We start from the raw sequence: 15,961 nt of genomic DNA on the forward strand, positions 1-15,961 counted from the left end.
CAGTCTGTAAAATAAGCTTGATTATGGCTCAAAAATCAATAAAATTGATGCTTTCTATTTTCAACATTTTAATTCCTCACTACCTTGAAAACTTAGCAGTGTGTCAAATATATCCACACTTTAATATATCGACATGCACTGCAGTGCTGGCTCTAGCAGTAAGCTCACTTTTTATTACTTAAAAGCTAAAAAAGTTTATGTCTATCTATTTTATGGCCACATCTTGCAGGACATTTCTTTTTTCTGCAAAAAGTAAATAATGTTTCATTTATATAAACACATAGCTACTTCAGGTATTTCCATTTTACCCCCAAATCAATGTCGTTTTCCCTAAAAAGGAATAATTGCAATAAGTTGTCATACATTTTTCCAGTTACCTGAACAAAGAAATAGAGAATTGCCAGTGGGACAATAACCACGGCGAAGAGCGGAGTGCTCGCTATGATAACGATCATGGTGGACAGGGAGGTGAAGAACGTGCCCAGGAACATGAGGATGGTGGGTGGGATGACCTCGTCGATGATGTAGATGTCCTTGGAAAAACGGTTGATGATGCGGCCAGTGGGGGTGGTGTCATAGAAGGACTGTGGGGTGTGGAATTTGTTCTCCAGCAGCGCAGCATGGAGGGTCCGGGCAGCATTGATGCCCCCCATGGCCAGGGTGAAGGAGCAGATCAGCACTAGGAGGCCTGGCAGGTGAGGAGCAGATGTGTTATCCCATGATGTCCATGATTCACACCTCCCTGACCCTTGGCAGTTCCTATTGTGCCCCAAGCTTGTTTTACTTCCCGCTATTCCCTGCCCACCCTCCTCTCCTGTGCACATCAGCATTGCATCCACTGCTGCCTAAGGTACAGGAACATCCACAGGATTCACCATCTTCTCTATGGAAACCAGACACACAACCATCTTCCTGCTGCTTTGCACAATCCTCCATGACGTCCTAATGCTACAACTTCATCCCAACCCTTCACCCCCTTCTGCACTGAAGTTTTCATGTTTTCTTTCCAACTTGCCTCTCTCAAGCTTCCATATCACCTGTTCAACCCCCCCAAGGGCTTCACAACAAAATTAAAAGTGTTGGGCTGAGCTCAGACTGTGTAACTTGAGGTTACATGAGTTCCCTTGCTTAGGATAGGAACTGGGGGCAATTATCATAGAATCATAGAATTACAGAATGGTTTGGGTTGGAAGGGGCCTTTAAGATCACCCAGTTCCAACCCCACCACCACTATCCCACAGCTCCATCCAACCTGGCTTTGGATACTTCCAGGGCTGAGGCAGCCACAGCTTCTCAGGGCACCCTGTGCCAGGGCCTCACCTCCAGCACAGTTAATAATTTCTTCCTAATATGTAATCTAAACTTACCATCCTTTTACCACTAGCAACTGCTGCCATGGCTTTCTGACCTAATACTTAATTCCAAAACATTGGGGCATGTGATTTTACCTGCCCTCCTCACCTTGCAAGAGGCCCAGGGCAGCGTAGACCCCAATTCTCATGGCTGTGTTGTGCTGAGTCCCATTTATTACTGGTTCATTGGTCCAGTCACTGAGCCACACGTTGGCCCCGATGGCAGCAGCATTTTGACAGCAATAGAGGAAACAGATCACCAAAGAAATGACAGGGCTGACAGCCTTCATGTACTGCCAGAACACCGTTAGCTTTACCTGCAAAATCACACACTAAAGTTGGTTTGTACAACCCACACAAGAAGGAGTTTAGAGAGACTTATGAGATAGAAAAACTCTTTGTGAGAGGAACTGCTGACAAAACTTTAACACATTCTGACACCAGCCTAACTCAAAACTGCCCAAACTCCTAAACACCACAGAGAAAGGTGCTGAGATCCCTGTCAGGATGATAGCTTTCAAAACAAGTCAGAAACCTCTCTGAAACACTCTTCTCCTCCATGTTGACGATGAGTATTTCATTACTTTTGTGGGGTTTTAATTTTTGAGACTATGCCAGAGGAGGAAAAAAAAAAGGAAAGAAAGAAGCCAGATCAAAGAGCAGCAAAAGATGGGTAACAAGAAGAGGAGCCAAGATTTTCAGGAAGTAGAAGCAACTTGGCAGGAGTATCATACTCAAGACAACTTTAAATGGCCTATTTAAGGAAAAGTGTTGAACATTCCTCCACTCTGTGTCTTCACAGGAACTTAAATGAGGTACCAAATGCTAATGCAATCCAACAAGAACATAAACAGATGATGTTTATGGCAAGAAGTAAAGGTGATGTCTCTAAGGCAGTGCAAAAAGGCAGAGAAGCAAAAAGAGACAAAGACTCAGGACAAAACTCAGTCCTTAGAAAAAAGTGTAAGGAGGAACAATTAAAAGAACAAGTGTTGTTGATTAGTGACTTTGCAGGCTAAAATAATCCCCAGAAAAAGCAGGTCTGTGCCATGGACCATGTACATCAGACTAAATAGGACACAGTGAGCCTTCTGAAGTGGAGGGAAGGGGCTTTTTTTTAATCAAACCTCCCTGCTCCTCTTCCATCTGCTGCTCCTTTCTGTTCCAATCTTCTCCTTTTTTCTTGTCCCCATTCCTCTCCCTGGCCCTACTCAGGAGGAACACAGCCCCTTCATACCTACAAGCACAAAGTGCTCTGCTCTGGTTTGGCAGGTATTCAGGCAGAACAGCCTCACTGGCACCCAGAGGCAGCTGGTTCCTGTAACCCAGTGCTGCAGCTGGACTCAGCAGCAGCCAAAGAGTTTAAAAACCAACAGTCCTGAAAGCTCTGTGAGACAAAGGCAGGGCTGATGGAATGCAGGGCTCTGCAGTATTGGGTGACTGTGGAGGGAACTGGAAGAGATTATTTTTCCTTTTTTTTTTTGTTCTCTGAAGTATATAGGGCTAGCTAGGTGCCAAAATTGCTGCAAAAATCCCTAATCTGAATGATGAGTGGCCACCAGATTAATGCCTAAAGCTTGCAGTTTTGATTTACACACATATTTAACAGAAATGGATCTAATGTTAAAAAAAAGGTTTGGTTTTTTTTTCAAACAGAAAAAAAAAGGTAGAAGAGGGGAGGGGGGAAATCAAACCATACCGTGCCTGTTTCAGTGGTTTCAGCCTGAATAAGTTTCTCATTAGCACTTTTTCTTGGAAGAGGAGGCTCTGCTGGCTTCTTCTCGCAGACTCTTCTTTTCGTTGACATTTTGTTGGGACATTCTCCTCCCTCAGAAGACACTACACTAAGTTGCCTAGTTAAAACAAGAGTCATTAGGAGAAAAGGGCATATTGTGGCAGTGCTAAGGCAAGGCTGGGGTGTAGTGAATTGGATTTATTCCCAGCTCTTCCAGTAAGTTCCCATGCCAGCCTCACTCACAGCTGTAGATGCTTCTTCTACCTCTCTGCATGTTCAGGAATGCTAGAAACACAGGAGCTAAGAAAGGCTGTGGCAGAGCCTGTGCTCTTTAGGAAAGCCTCTAAGGCAGACATTTCAAACTAAACTCTGAGCTTCTCTGTTTTCATATCAGCAGTAGCTGGACAGCACCTATGGGTATGATTACAAAAACCCTCAAAGATTTTTCAAGGCTCCCAATGGAAAGGTGCAATGCAAGGAGTTTATTTTTCACACATCTGGCAGCAGCTCACCATTGTGTGGGTAAATACACACAGTGGTGTTACCTCAGAACCAGAGAGATGCTTTTAGAAATGAGTTCAGTCCAGACTGAAAAGAAGACGAAAGGAAAAGATGTTCAATCTTGTGTGTTCACATTTATTTTTAAAAGGATACTAACCAATTTGAGAGGAAATTGAGGAAACTGAAGCCCAGATGGAGAAGCAGAATGTGACTGATATCTGAAAGATGTTTTTTACCCCAGACACAGACTAGAAAAGCAAGGACCTCGTGTTTACCTAAGAAACTGTTTGCGGACCTCGTTTGTCACCGGCTCGTTATCGGCCAGGTCTGTGTGAATGCTCAGGGTGTCTTCAGCCAGCAGCACTTCTTCCTCCTCCAGCACTGCAAGACAAGATCACACCTCAGTTTTCTGCCACAGGAAAGCACAGAGAAAGGTGGCTACACAAAGGAAGAGTCATGAAAACAAAACCCTCCAGGAAAATGATCATGCATAAGCTCCCCCCAGCTTTGTTTATATCCCCTCTGTGCATCACTTCTAACAAAACTGCAAAGATCTTGTGAGGCAGGTTGGCTGCCAAATGCATTTATATCACACCCCTTTAACCCTTCAGAATGCCAGGCTATTGACTGTGTTAAGAGCTGGTTCTAGCTAAATTAGCTTATTGGGCACATTCTAGGCATGAGCCTGGGCTGGGGGAGTCACAGCAGGAGTCCTGCAAGGCTCTGCTCTGGCTGGAAGGTGCCAAGCATGCTGCTCTGCCAGGCTGGAGAGCAAAAGTGCTGCATTAACAGAGCATGGGTACACTATCACACAGGGGAAACATCTACCAGAATGCTTTTATCTGGCATCATTTTGTCAGAATCAAACCAAGCTGAAAAGCAACCCAAGATTAAAATGTCATTTGGACTTTGCTACATGAAAAATGCCTCAATCACATATAAAGAGAAAACACACCAGACTCTGGGTAGCCCCCCTTTGATAACAAGCCCAGTTTATTCTTGGCTATTGTGTCTTCTTGCTGAGCTTGACCCTTCTAATTGTAAAATTAATTTCCAAGTTTAAAATAATTTCTAAGACAATAATTGCTTTCTTTTAGGACAAACCACAGAAAATTTTGAAAGAAATTCGTGAAAAGGTTTCTCAGTAATACAGACCTGGCCACAGACAATAATTGTCATGGTAGTACAGAAAGGCAAATGCCATGAAGAACCAGGAGACACTTTACAGAGAAAATATCTGTAATCTTGTTGACAGAAGAAGATATGTTTTAAGAAAAAAAATAATACTGTACATGTTGGTTCATCCTCTTCAATGTCTTCATCCAGTGCATAATTCCGGAGGAATTCTGCAAAGGCCTTGTTTTGTTTCAGAAGCTCTTGGTAGGATCCCATTTCAGAGATTTTGCCATCTACCAGGACAATTATATGGTCTACCTGAGGTAGGAAGCTAATGCCGTGGGTTACCAGGATTCGGGTCTGGATAGTGAAAAGGAAAAAAACCACATATCCTTCATTTGCACTGTGGGGACTGACAGTACTCAGCAAGCCAAATACATTTTTGGGACAGGGAATGAATTATTGTGTCAAGGTCAAATGCCCAGTGAAATAGCACTGTCCACATTAGGCAAATCAGTTTGGCATGATGTACATGAACTCGCTTTGCTTCTACTGCTGACAAAAACAAAGAGGAAAGTAAACACACTGAATTATCATTCCCTCCTTCCCTTAAGATGATTTTCTTTGCAGCCCCTCCCTTTTGACCTTCAAGATGGTCTGAGAAGATGGCAGCAGGAGTGGAAGGTGCAGCAAAGCCACTGCAGTTTGGGCTTTTGTTGCCAAAGTCCTGTGTAACATCCATATTTGGTGCAGCTTCCTGGCTGCACTGCCTCCAAGAAACAACAATTATCACCACCAGCCTGTGCACGTCCCAGCACACGCCTTGTTTTTTGGAGATCTCATAGAGGAGGGATTTTAAAACACAGGGTGGGTTTCTGCCTCTACATGTTCTGACCAGACCACAGTGTTCCTGGAAATGCGTGAGCAGCGTTTTGCCACAGCCTGGGCTGTGAGGAAAGGTACCCACATTTCCAGCTACACACAGAATTTCGGGAATGAGCTGCATGGTGAAACAGCTTCCGTGTTCCTGAGTTTGTCTGTGTTTTTAAGAGGATCTAAGCCCCAGCTTACTTTTCCCTTCAGGATCCCATCTGGGCCAATGACTTTGTCGAAGATGTGCTTGGCCACGTGCGAGTCCACGGCAGACAGGGGATCATCCAGCAGGAAAATATCTGAGCTGCTGTACACGGCACGGGCCAGGCTCACACGCTGCCTCTGCCCCCCTGACAGGTTGATGCCCTGGATGGAGACAGGAGAGAACAAAACATGCCACACAAAAGCTCTGACTTCTCATGGTTCTCACCCAGCCCAGCACTCGGGTGCTAAATTGAAACATGAGATGCTGAAGAGAATAACCCACCCAGAGACAGGCACAGAATGCCTCTAGATTTGCCTGTTCACTGCCAAACTTTCCACTCATCCAGCAAACTGGAGATGCAGCAAGTCTCTTTTTAATAAGCTCCTAAAGGGAGCTGTTAAAACACAAAACTATAAAAAGCAAAACTGTCAACCAGGATGTAAAATGCAAATTTCAAAGCAGGGCTGTGGCACCTGGAACATCTTCCACATATTTCCTTTTACACACAAATCCTCATCTCCACACCATTTCATGAAATCTAGCTCAAACTCAGTGGCCTATGAAAAAAATATACCTTTGTTGGTAAACACAGATGTATATGTTTCTCATTAAAATGTGTTAAGGGATGATCTTTTTCCTTTTTTTTTTTAATTTGAAGCACAACCATCTGCTCCTTCCCTTTTTATCCCTACAGGAAAAGGAAGGCCTTCAGTGATTCTGGACAGATGCACCTTTACAATTCATGACAAATAGAGGGCACTCTGATTTTTCAGGGCTGGATTTGTAATTATGCACCACAATACACACAAAAGCCTTAAGTTAAGAAAACGTTCAAGTCAACTGCTTTCCAGACAACTGCCTTGCATGTTTTGGTGTTGATTCTAGCAGGGATGACATTGTGAAGATCAACTCAAATGAAGTGCTGATTTTACAGTATTCTCTCCTTAGCTAGAGCAGAAATCACCAGGCATGTCTGACTTGGAAAAAAAAAAAATCTACCTAAAAAAATTACCTTCTCTCCTATCTCAGTTTGATCTCCTCCTGGCAGCACTTCTAGATCAGTTTTTAAAGCACAGGCCTCCAGGGTATCTTGGTATTTTTCCTCATTAGGAGCTTGGCCAAACAAAATGTTATCTTTCAGCGTGGCATTCTGGATCCAGGCTTGTTGAGGCACATAAGCAACAGAACCCTAGAAAAAGGAGAGAGAAAATCTCTGACTCATAACAAGCAGGAACTCATGATCTCAGTAAGTTTTCAGCATGTATATGGTTCCTATACATTCACATTACATGTATATGTGTGCTAACTGCTTGTGTATCATTGATCCAATCAGGAAAGTAACTCCAGATAAAAGTGGGCAAAACTCAAACATGCAGACAAGCTGCCAGAGGAGCAGCTAGAATTCCCTCTGGAGCCTGAGGTGCATTCTAAGCAAGGGCAGGCATAAGCAGCACATTTCCCTACCATCATTAAATGGTTTCATAAAAAAAACACCAACCTTCACAGCCACTTCTCCTTCCAGCTTTTCCATCTCGCCCAGGAGAGCAGACACCAGAGAAGACTTCCCACAGCCAACATGGCCAACAATGGCAACCAAAGAACCACTGGGGATCAACATATTTATACTGTGGAGGAAATAGACTGGAAATTAATTGAACATTAGTTTACTAAAGACATCAGGTTTCTATAATCCAGGGCTGCAATACACAGTCACAGCCTGACTGGATACAATAAGCAAAGTTTGGTCACTGGTTTTCTCCTCCCTTTCTTGCATACAATCAACTGTAACCAGAATTTGAGAAGCAAATGAAAACCCAGCATAATTTATCTTGCTGGTTGCTAAAGCAGTAGGATTGTTAACAAGCCTTCTAAGACTCTTTGCTGTGTTGTGTCACTCCATCAGCAAGTCAAATTGAGTTAAAAAGCATTTTGAAAACAGACAGTCTTCCAGAAGTATTTTGGGGTTCACTTCTAAACCAAAAGCAAATGTACAAAAGTAGTGAGTGAATACATCCCATCTAAAAATGTTCAAACCACTTTACAACTGTATTTCCTGTGCTGGTAAATAGGATTCACAATGATACAAGAAAAACAGGACTTCCCCAATTAAAGTCCTTTACTGTTTTTCCCACTGTGTTCTTAAAGGTACTACTTTAGGCCCTGAAGGTGAACTGATACAAAAATGACTGACAAAGAGACACAGTCTCTTTGCTGCCGAAGTGCTTTTCACTAGTGAAATCAAGCCAAACTTCTATTTACATATATATGTGGTATTCACATGCCCTCTGAACAGAGAGAGATTTAGCTTTCTGAGGCTCTCCTGATAGAAGCTGTGAGAGAAGCAGAGAAAAAAATGATCAAAATAATTCTTATCTCTGCTTGCTGCTCCTGTTGTTTTGCACATGTGGAATGTGTTGGAAGATTATTTACCTGAAAGAATTTGGTAATTGGATTCTGCTGAGGATTGTTTTGTTTCCTTGGCCAATCGCTCAAAGCTGTGTCCTGACTGTCAGGAGACAGTCACAAGTTTTCTTTAGTATTCTTTGCAGTATGTAATTTAGTACAGTATAGTAGCTCTCTTTAATATAGTTGTAATGTAATATAGTTTTAATAAAGTGAGTGTTCAGCATTCCGAAGCCTTGGAGTCAGATCATTTCCCTGGTCAGGTGTTGCCCTGATATTACTATATATATATATATATATATATATCTCCTGATGCATAACAGAAGGTATATATGCTTCCAGGAAAATTTTGTTTCTGTTCATTCAAATAGGCAAATGCACAAAACATTCACCCCCACAGTCTGAAGATGGCCTTTCCACTGCCACAGAGATGAATCTGCCACAAGCCTCTTCAAGGAACACTGCTGGCACACCTAGGTCCAAACACAGATATCTCAACTGTCCTCAAAATCCACCAGATCAATCTGATCTATGTAATGGTTCAGTTAAAAAATGCCTATTTAAGGAATTTGTGGAGCCTGTCTTTCAATAGGTAACTATTTTATGCTGGTTGCTGTGGAGTTAAAGCCTTACAACCCTGTTCTACAAATATTAAGGACCATGAGGCACAAGTTCCATGTTTTAAAGGCGAAGAGATGCTGACATGTGATGCATAGTTTTTACCAGACACCTTTCAAACAGGCCGCCCAAGAGCCAGAGACCAGGTAGATATTGCATTGCAACTGCTCAAAGAAATCTTACTCTTTCAGCGCTGGCTTAAGCTCCTTTCCCCAGCTGAACGTCGCATTTCTTACACTGATGGCATTGCCTGTGTGGCAAAAACACAACAACAGAGGGGCAGGAAACGTGTTACTCACAACAGCACAACTGAGAACAGGCTGACAGAGGGATCTTTATTTACACACACTGCACTTCCCTTTTCTGTTGGCATGGGAAGTGCAGGCTCACGCCTGTGGGTCATATGACAGGCTTCTTCAGAGTGAAAATAACTGACTGTCACTTCAGCTATAGACTGTGACCTGACAGATTTAGGGAGCTGAAAAGATGCCCTGCTTCACCCTGCTCTGGTGGGGCTGCTCCCAACATGTGCTGCTCAGCATCACCACAACTTTACTTCAGAAACTCTTTTCAAATCAGTAGGAGATCACTGCATGCTGTTTACTGTGATTTATCAGATTAACTTTGACACTACAGATTTTTGCTTGCCACACCTGGCTTGCTCAACTGTTTGGGGCTACTTCTGTTTTGCACAGAATCAAAACTGTTCACAAAGTTCTTGGGCATTTGTGCAGTGTGAAAGGTTGCAACAAGTCCTGCTGTCTGTAGTCAGCGGATGCACTCCATGTTCAGTGCTGTTAGCATCCGGTACATTGCAGATGCAAACTCAGCTCAGAAATATGGCCAGAAACTTTTCTAATTTCCACACAGCTTAAACACCAAACACTTTTCAGAGCAGCAGCTTCTTCCTTCTTTTTTTAAACCCAAGATTACCATTGTTATTTTCTTTTTGGCTTTTTTTAATACTTAACCAGTCCAAGAGAGATAAGTCTGCTGCATTCTCATAATTTAGAAAAATATCAACGTCTTTACCTGGTGCAATCACTTTTGTTTCCACACAATTTGGATTGAGTTCATCATGACTCAGGAACTGCTGAATTCTCTTTAGGGAAACGCTTGTCTAGGAAAATAATGTGGCATTATTTCATCATTCTTTTAATGAGGACTTAACGCTCTTACTACTGAAAAAGAAAGCATGCACAATGCCTTGAGCTTGCCCCATGGGCTTCCTGAACAGTGAGTCATTCTTCCCCTGCAATGAGTCTTATGCTGAGATTCAAGCTTTTAACTGAAATTTTTCACACCAAGCTGAGTTTATCTGAGCAAAGCAAAATTCACACAAGCTCACTCAGAAGATGTCAGGCTTTCCAATGCAGGACAGCAGGAAAGAAAGGATATTAAAAGGAAAAGCAGCTAACAGGCAGATGCAAAGGATTTCTGCATTCCAGAAATCAAGGATATGTTCTTTCATTTTTTCAGAACAACCTGTGCTCCAGGCCCTCCTTACCTGTGCAATGTTGCTAATGACTTGTGGAAGCATATTGAGGGGAAACTTCAAGATATTGAACAAGGACAGGGAGACAAAAGCCTTTTCTGCATCCAGGATATTCTTCTCATCCACAGAGACATACACAGCAAATGTTGTCAGTGCTACCTGAAAACCAGAAAGGGAGTTTACTGCCAGATGTCTGGTATATTCTGACATTTTAAAAGCACTCAATCCTGATAGGCATCTTGGAAATAAAAGTACCAACCACAGAACTGGGAAAATTCCTTGTTTCTGACCTTTTCAACATGCTTTAAAAATGACAAGTCCTATGGACAAGCAGGTACAGCAAAAGGGCACACAGAATAAAAGACCTGTAAGGTTTCTAGTGGCTACATTCAGTTGAACTAAGAGTTTCAAGAGCTGGACTATAGGACTTGCCTAAATAAAAAGGAAAACCTGTTATCGGGTTGTGGTTTCTTCCAGCTCCACCCAAGCAAATTTTCCAATTGTAAACTGCAGGCTAAGCAAACAAGATTCACTAATCAGTAAAGAAGGAAGCGAAATCCAAGTTATTTGGTGGCTTGCTGTATGACAGGGGCCATGCACTGTGGAAGGATCATCCTCTGCAGCAAACTCAAAATGAACAGAAACAGGAATGTGCACTAAAGGAGGTGTAATGACTTCAAGGAACTACAAAAGAGGCAGAACCTCCAGGCTGTTCAGATCATTCCTGCACGGCTGGGCCTTAGATCTCAAGAAAAGTTAGCTGGGAACAGTTTTGACCACGGACTTATCTGAATGGTTTTATTCACCAAAACCCTTTTTGCAAAAGGGATCACAGTCCAGTGAAGTAGAAAATAGAGGAAAAGACAAAATTGAGGAAAATGCATTTCAGAGTTAGTAACAATATCATTTGGGGTTTAGTTTTCATCTTTTTTGAGCTGTAGAATAATTTTAACAACTCCGTCTCTCACTAAAACAAGCAGAGCACTGCAACACGAAGGCAGAAATGAGAGCTAAAGACAGACATTGTCCTGACTGACTCAATTAAAGTTTCTTTTGCTATTTTGCTATTCAGAAATCTCTCCAAGGTTTCAAATTCTAGTTTTAATTTGTTATGGGAAATACTTTGAAGTGTTTGGAAATCCTCCTGTGACAGCTATTCCCAGCTTTCACTGGCAGGCTTTATCACAAAATACTTTAATACTGATTAAAAAAAGGGCTCTCAAGAACAGGGAACTCTGTATCAAAGCATGTGAATAATTTCTTCAAAAACTTTACATTTTATTTCTATGTACATTAGCAAGCAGAAAGCCTCAGGCTTATCCTTCAAGGGAGCACTTATACAGCTTAGAGAGCCATGCAAATTTAATTTACCAGGAAGGGTGCGCTGATCCAGGCAAAGGTGGACAAAGAGTTGAGATAGGCAGATTTTTTCAAAACTCTCAGCTCATTCTTCCGTATCTCCAGGACCTTTTCTGAAAAGGATGGTTCCCAAGCATAGAGCTTCAGCACCTTGATGCCACCCAGGATTTCGTTCATTAATTTAATGCGGGAGTCTTTGTATCGCATTTGTTCCACCTGGGTTATCGGTAAAAACAGGAGACAGAGTCACAGCCAGGACTACAGGAGAGTTTTCAACATATGTCTCACAGCTGTGGTGGCCCTCAGGCTATTTCTGAAGAGGATGCAAAAGGTAATTACAGAAATCCAGACTGTTATCAGCTTATTGTGCAAGTTAAAGTCTACCAAGAGACACAAGAAATCAAAGGAAATGCCTGGAAAGCAGAGTACAAAAGCTTTCCATTCATTTTAACTCTTGAGAACTACATTTTTAAACCATCTTAAAGAAAGATTCAGCCACTTCACAAAAATACTACCCTATAATTTCTTTTGATTTCTTCAGATTTTTTTCTTCCTTGTTTGCACATTTTACTCCTTATCACTTGAAAATTGTGGCTACTTCTAGGTTTTTCTTCCTATGTATTAAAATACAGTGTTTCATTCAGTTATTAAAATAAAAACAAACATTCCTGCTCAAATTTATAGACAAAATTCACACACATATGCACAGCAAGTTATACATCTCATAATGGGCAAAGGAGAAAGGGAATGTTACTACTAACATGTCAGCATCCAAGAGATTTAAAAAGCCTGTATGTCTCTTTAAGGTATATAATAGTATATAATAATATTAAGGTTGTGCTTAAAAGTCCTAATTTATATCCAACTCTTACCTTTTTTTTACACCGACAGATTGACTTTTAATTTCTTTTTTAATCTTCCAAACAGTCTGATAGGCTGCATAGCACAAGCCAATTATTAGATTTTTTCCTAGCACAAAGCCAGAGGGCACTGTTATATTGGTATTTTTTCAGCTTTTCCTGACTAGAGAGAACTAGAACTACAAAGAAAGGAATAAAAGATCATTTTCCCTTAAGATAATAAATGAAATTTGGCCCAGCTGAGTAGCAGTGAACATTAACACTGGTTTTTAGCATAAAACTCAAACTGTCAGGTTTTAGCTGCCACCTCTGAAAACATTTATTTGCAGCTTAAAGAACAGCATTTATTTGCCTTTCTCTAGATACTCCTAGAGGAAGATAGCAGGTGAAGGATATGGAGACAAAGAAACCTCTTGCTAATCCCAAAAGCTGCTTGCTCTAGAGGTATGAAGAAGCAACTGACTCAATGACAGAAGGCTTCTTTCCCTTAAATTGCATTCAATTCACCATGGAAAAAGTATCTAAGACAATACAGTTATTAAATGTATCACTACATTCTTACTCATAAGTAAATTGTTGCAAATGGCATCTTATTAACAACCCCAGATGTCTTCATTTCTCATAGCACATCTGACAACTCATGTAATGTTACCTTCTCTGCAGCCACCTTACCTGGAATGCTCTGGTTTTTATTGCTATTGCAGAGTTAAATGGGATAAGTAAGACCATCACAGCAACTCCAGCCAGCACAGAAGGCCCTAAAGACTTGATTTAAAAAGAAAGAGTAAGCTGTTGTACCCAAGTGTTCCCTACAGTTTGCACTAAAACAACAGCACATGATAGAAATCAATGTTGACAAGTTGAACTTATCCCACTGAAGTGTTGTGATTCCACAGAGCAACTGTGAAGCGGAGAAAAATAGGACAGGAACCACTTTGAATAATAATGATGATAATAATAACAACAATAATAACAACAATAAATATTATTATTGTTGTTTTTGTATCAGTGATAGGAATTTTTCTCTGAATTTTTCTCTGACCAAGGGAAATGTAATTACAGAATTAACCCAGTACCCTCAGTGTGAATACAAGCATACAAACTGCTGGCTACCAGAGCTCAGCTTCCAGCAGAGCAGTAACTCAGTGCTGCTGCAATTTAATGGCTTTTGAGTTGAAATCAATATGGTTAAGTTGGTGCCACTGTTTTATGCAGTAAAAGACATTAATTGCACAGAAACAAGTCTGAAAGCCAGTGCTCAAACTGAAGCTGGAATAAGCCTGAAACAATGTCACAATGTAGCAAATGAAAAATTATGCTTATTTCAGGTGAGATTTGTCTCACATTGACTCGCACAAAACTTCTTTATGTAGCAGGATATAATCTCTACACATGACATTTCCTACGTTTGGAAAGGTTTTTGTTTGGTTTGGTCTCTAAACCAAACTTCCCTCAAGCTCTCATTTGTATCAACTTCTGCGAACAAGAGTCCAAGACTGAGCCCATCAAACTGGAGTAAGGACAGTGGAAAGACAAAGGAAACATTCTGTTCCAAATGCCCATCTGGCCTATCAGCTGAACAAAATAATTAAGACACTAAGTGAGGGTGTACAGCACCCTTTGACTACAGGACAGAACACTTAAAGTTGGTAAAAAACACAGTGGCAGGTCAAAGTGACAAAAAAAAAAAAAGGAAAAGGAAAAAAGAAAAGGCCTGCAATCATTTAGATGAATTGTGAATAAAATTGTGACAATGTCCGTACCTCCCAGAGGAAATACAAAGCTAGAAATATCTGGAGTGGTGCAGACCACACCATGTTCAGGAAAGTCATCAGGTCCATGAAACGTTGGGCATCCACTGACATCAGGTTGACAATTTCTCCGACAGTAGATGAGCGCTTTGCTGAGTTGGTGATTGCTAAGGACTGACAAGGGAGAGAGCTTCAGTGCATTCACAATCTTGATACACATGGAGAACAATTCCTCAATTATTCACAAAATGACACTGTCCAAGAATGTGTGTCTCCAAAAATAATAAAATAATTCACCTACATCCATTCCCGATCTCCAAGGAACAAGAGCTCATGAAATGGTTTTGCTTATGAGCATCTCCAGCTCAATCAGTCTGAAGAAAACCTTGTTGGATCTGATCCACTCATAGCACAAACATGCTCTTCTCCTAGATCCCTCTTCCAAACCACAGAATGGTTTGAGTGGAAAGGGAATTTAAAGTTCCAACCCCTCTTCAATGGGCAGGGACAACTTCCACTATCCCAGGTTGCTCCAAATCCCATCCAACCTGGCCTTAGACACTGCCAGGAATGGGGCAGCCATAGCTCCTCTGGGCACCCTGTGCCAGGCCCTCTCCACCCTCACATGAAAGAATTTCTTCCTTACATTTGACCTAAATCTCTCCTCTTCCTGCATTTAAAGTGAACCAGTACTGGTATGTCTAGAAACCTACCAGAACACCCATATTGCAATACTGCTCACTGGAAATTTCTGTAAAGCATTAAGTACTCCTAAAAACTGACCAAACCTCCAATCTTTTATATTCCAGGAGGCTACTCCTCTCCAACCTGCCTAACCTTCCCTAAATATGTGAGAACTGAGCACGCTTGCCTGGCTGGTGTTCCAGCCCACAAAATTATCTTCCAGCCTTACCTTTCGGTATATCACCCCCGTGATCCCAGTCCTCAGCCTCATCCCAGTAACAAAGCAGTACTGGAAGTGCTGGTGAAGGACGAGCGTCTGCAGCACAGCACAGGTAAACATCAGAGCTGCAATCGAATATCCCCACCAGGCTGGGGCATCTTTGTTCTTAATGAAGCCAATTAATACACTGTTTGTCAGCAGAGTAGGGAGGGGAAAAGGAAAAAGAAAGAAAAATTTAAAAACCATGCATCAAATTTAATGGGACATAACACAGCTTCTCCCAGCTACAGCATCCTGCCACATCCTCTCCCTAACCACAAAAAGCAAACAGCTCTCTAGGACACAGGCTGAGTTATGATTTCACTCAAACAACATTGCAAAGATCCAACAGCAAAACCTGCAGCTGTGCCAGTGACAAAGTCTATTTGTAAATGAGCCTGAAAATAAAATATGAAGAGAAGCTCTTGGTTTCCCCTGAGATTCAGGGTTTAAACACACAGTGCACTGTCTGAGCTCTGTTAGGCAGGGCCCCAGGGCAAGAGGTGAATGATAGGACAGAGTAAGGCAGTGCAGCAGGGCAGGCTAAACCAGCTTCTTACCCAAATCCTCCTCAAGCAGCCTGAGTGCTTCTGCCTGGGGTGTTTTCCCACCAAAAAAAAAAAGCTAAATTAAAAGACATCCTCCTGGATGGATGCATAAAGAGTCCTTCAATCCTACTTTTTTTTTTTGTTTTTTTTTTGTTTGTTTGTTTGGGTTTTTTTTGTAAAATGGTACCATTAAGCTGGCTAT

At 41.7% G+C, this 15,961-nt stretch overlaps 1 protein-coding gene and 1 long non-coding RNA gene across 6 annotated transcripts in view; one reads left to right on the forward strand and one right to left on the reverse strand.

Annotated features, from left to right (window-relative positions):
- ABCC3 (ATP binding cassette subfamily C member 3) overlaps positions 1-15,961 on the reverse strand; it is a 45,959-nt gene that overhangs the window by 6,749 nt on the left and 23,249 nt on the right. For all 3 annotated transcript variants that reach the window (XM_064395485.1, XM_064395486.1, XM_064395487.1), the window contains 15 exons: positions 15,182-15,359; positions 14,281-14,442; positions 13,190-13,282; positions 11,670-11,873; positions 10,311-10,457; positions 9,836-9,923; positions 8,987-9,053; positions 7,281-7,407; positions 6,795-6,971; positions 5,776-5,943; positions 4,881-5,064; positions 3,864-3,969; positions 3,052-3,205; positions 1,462-1,669; positions 378-688 (listed from right to left, as the gene is read on the reverse strand). In XM_064395485.1, coding sequence (XP_064251555.1) covers positions 378-688; positions 1,462-1,669; positions 3,052-3,205; positions 3,864-3,969; positions 4,881-5,064; positions 5,776-5,943; positions 6,795-6,971; positions 7,281-7,407; positions 8,987-9,053; positions 9,836-9,923; positions 10,311-10,457; positions 11,670-11,873; positions 13,190-13,282; positions 14,281-14,442; positions 15,182-15,359 — 2,374 coding nt within the window. The remainder of the gene's footprint in view (positions 1-377; positions 689-1,461; positions 1,670-3,051; positions 3,206-3,863; positions 3,970-4,880; positions 5,065-5,775; positions 5,944-6,794; positions 6,972-7,280; positions 7,408-8,986; positions 9,054-9,835; positions 9,924-10,310; positions 10,458-11,669; positions 11,874-13,189; positions 13,283-14,280; positions 14,443-15,181; positions 15,360-15,961) is intronic.
- LOC135284139 (uncharacterized) lies at positions 575-10,564 on the forward strand. 3 transcript variants are annotated; one of them, XR_010349624.1, is made up of 5 exons: positions 575-695; positions 3,737-3,913; positions 4,686-7,028; positions 8,586-8,949; positions 10,283-10,564. It is a non-coding gene; the product is annotated as an uncharacterized LOC135284139 (long non-coding RNA). The 3 variants fall into 3 exon arrangements; XR_010349625.1 differs by lacking the exon at positions 8,586-8,949; XR_010349626.1 differs by lacking the exons at positions 8,586-8,949; positions 10,283-10,564 and having other exon boundaries at positions 596-695; positions 3,830-3,913; positions 4,686-6,408.

This window comes from Passer domesticus, chromosome 20 (genome assembly GCF_036417665.1).
Source record: "Passer domesticus isolate bPasDom1 chromosome 20, bPasDom1.hap1, whole genome shotgun sequence".
Taxonomy (NCBI): domain Eukaryota; kingdom Metazoa; phylum Chordata; class Aves; order Passeriformes; family Passeridae; genus Passer; species Passer domesticus.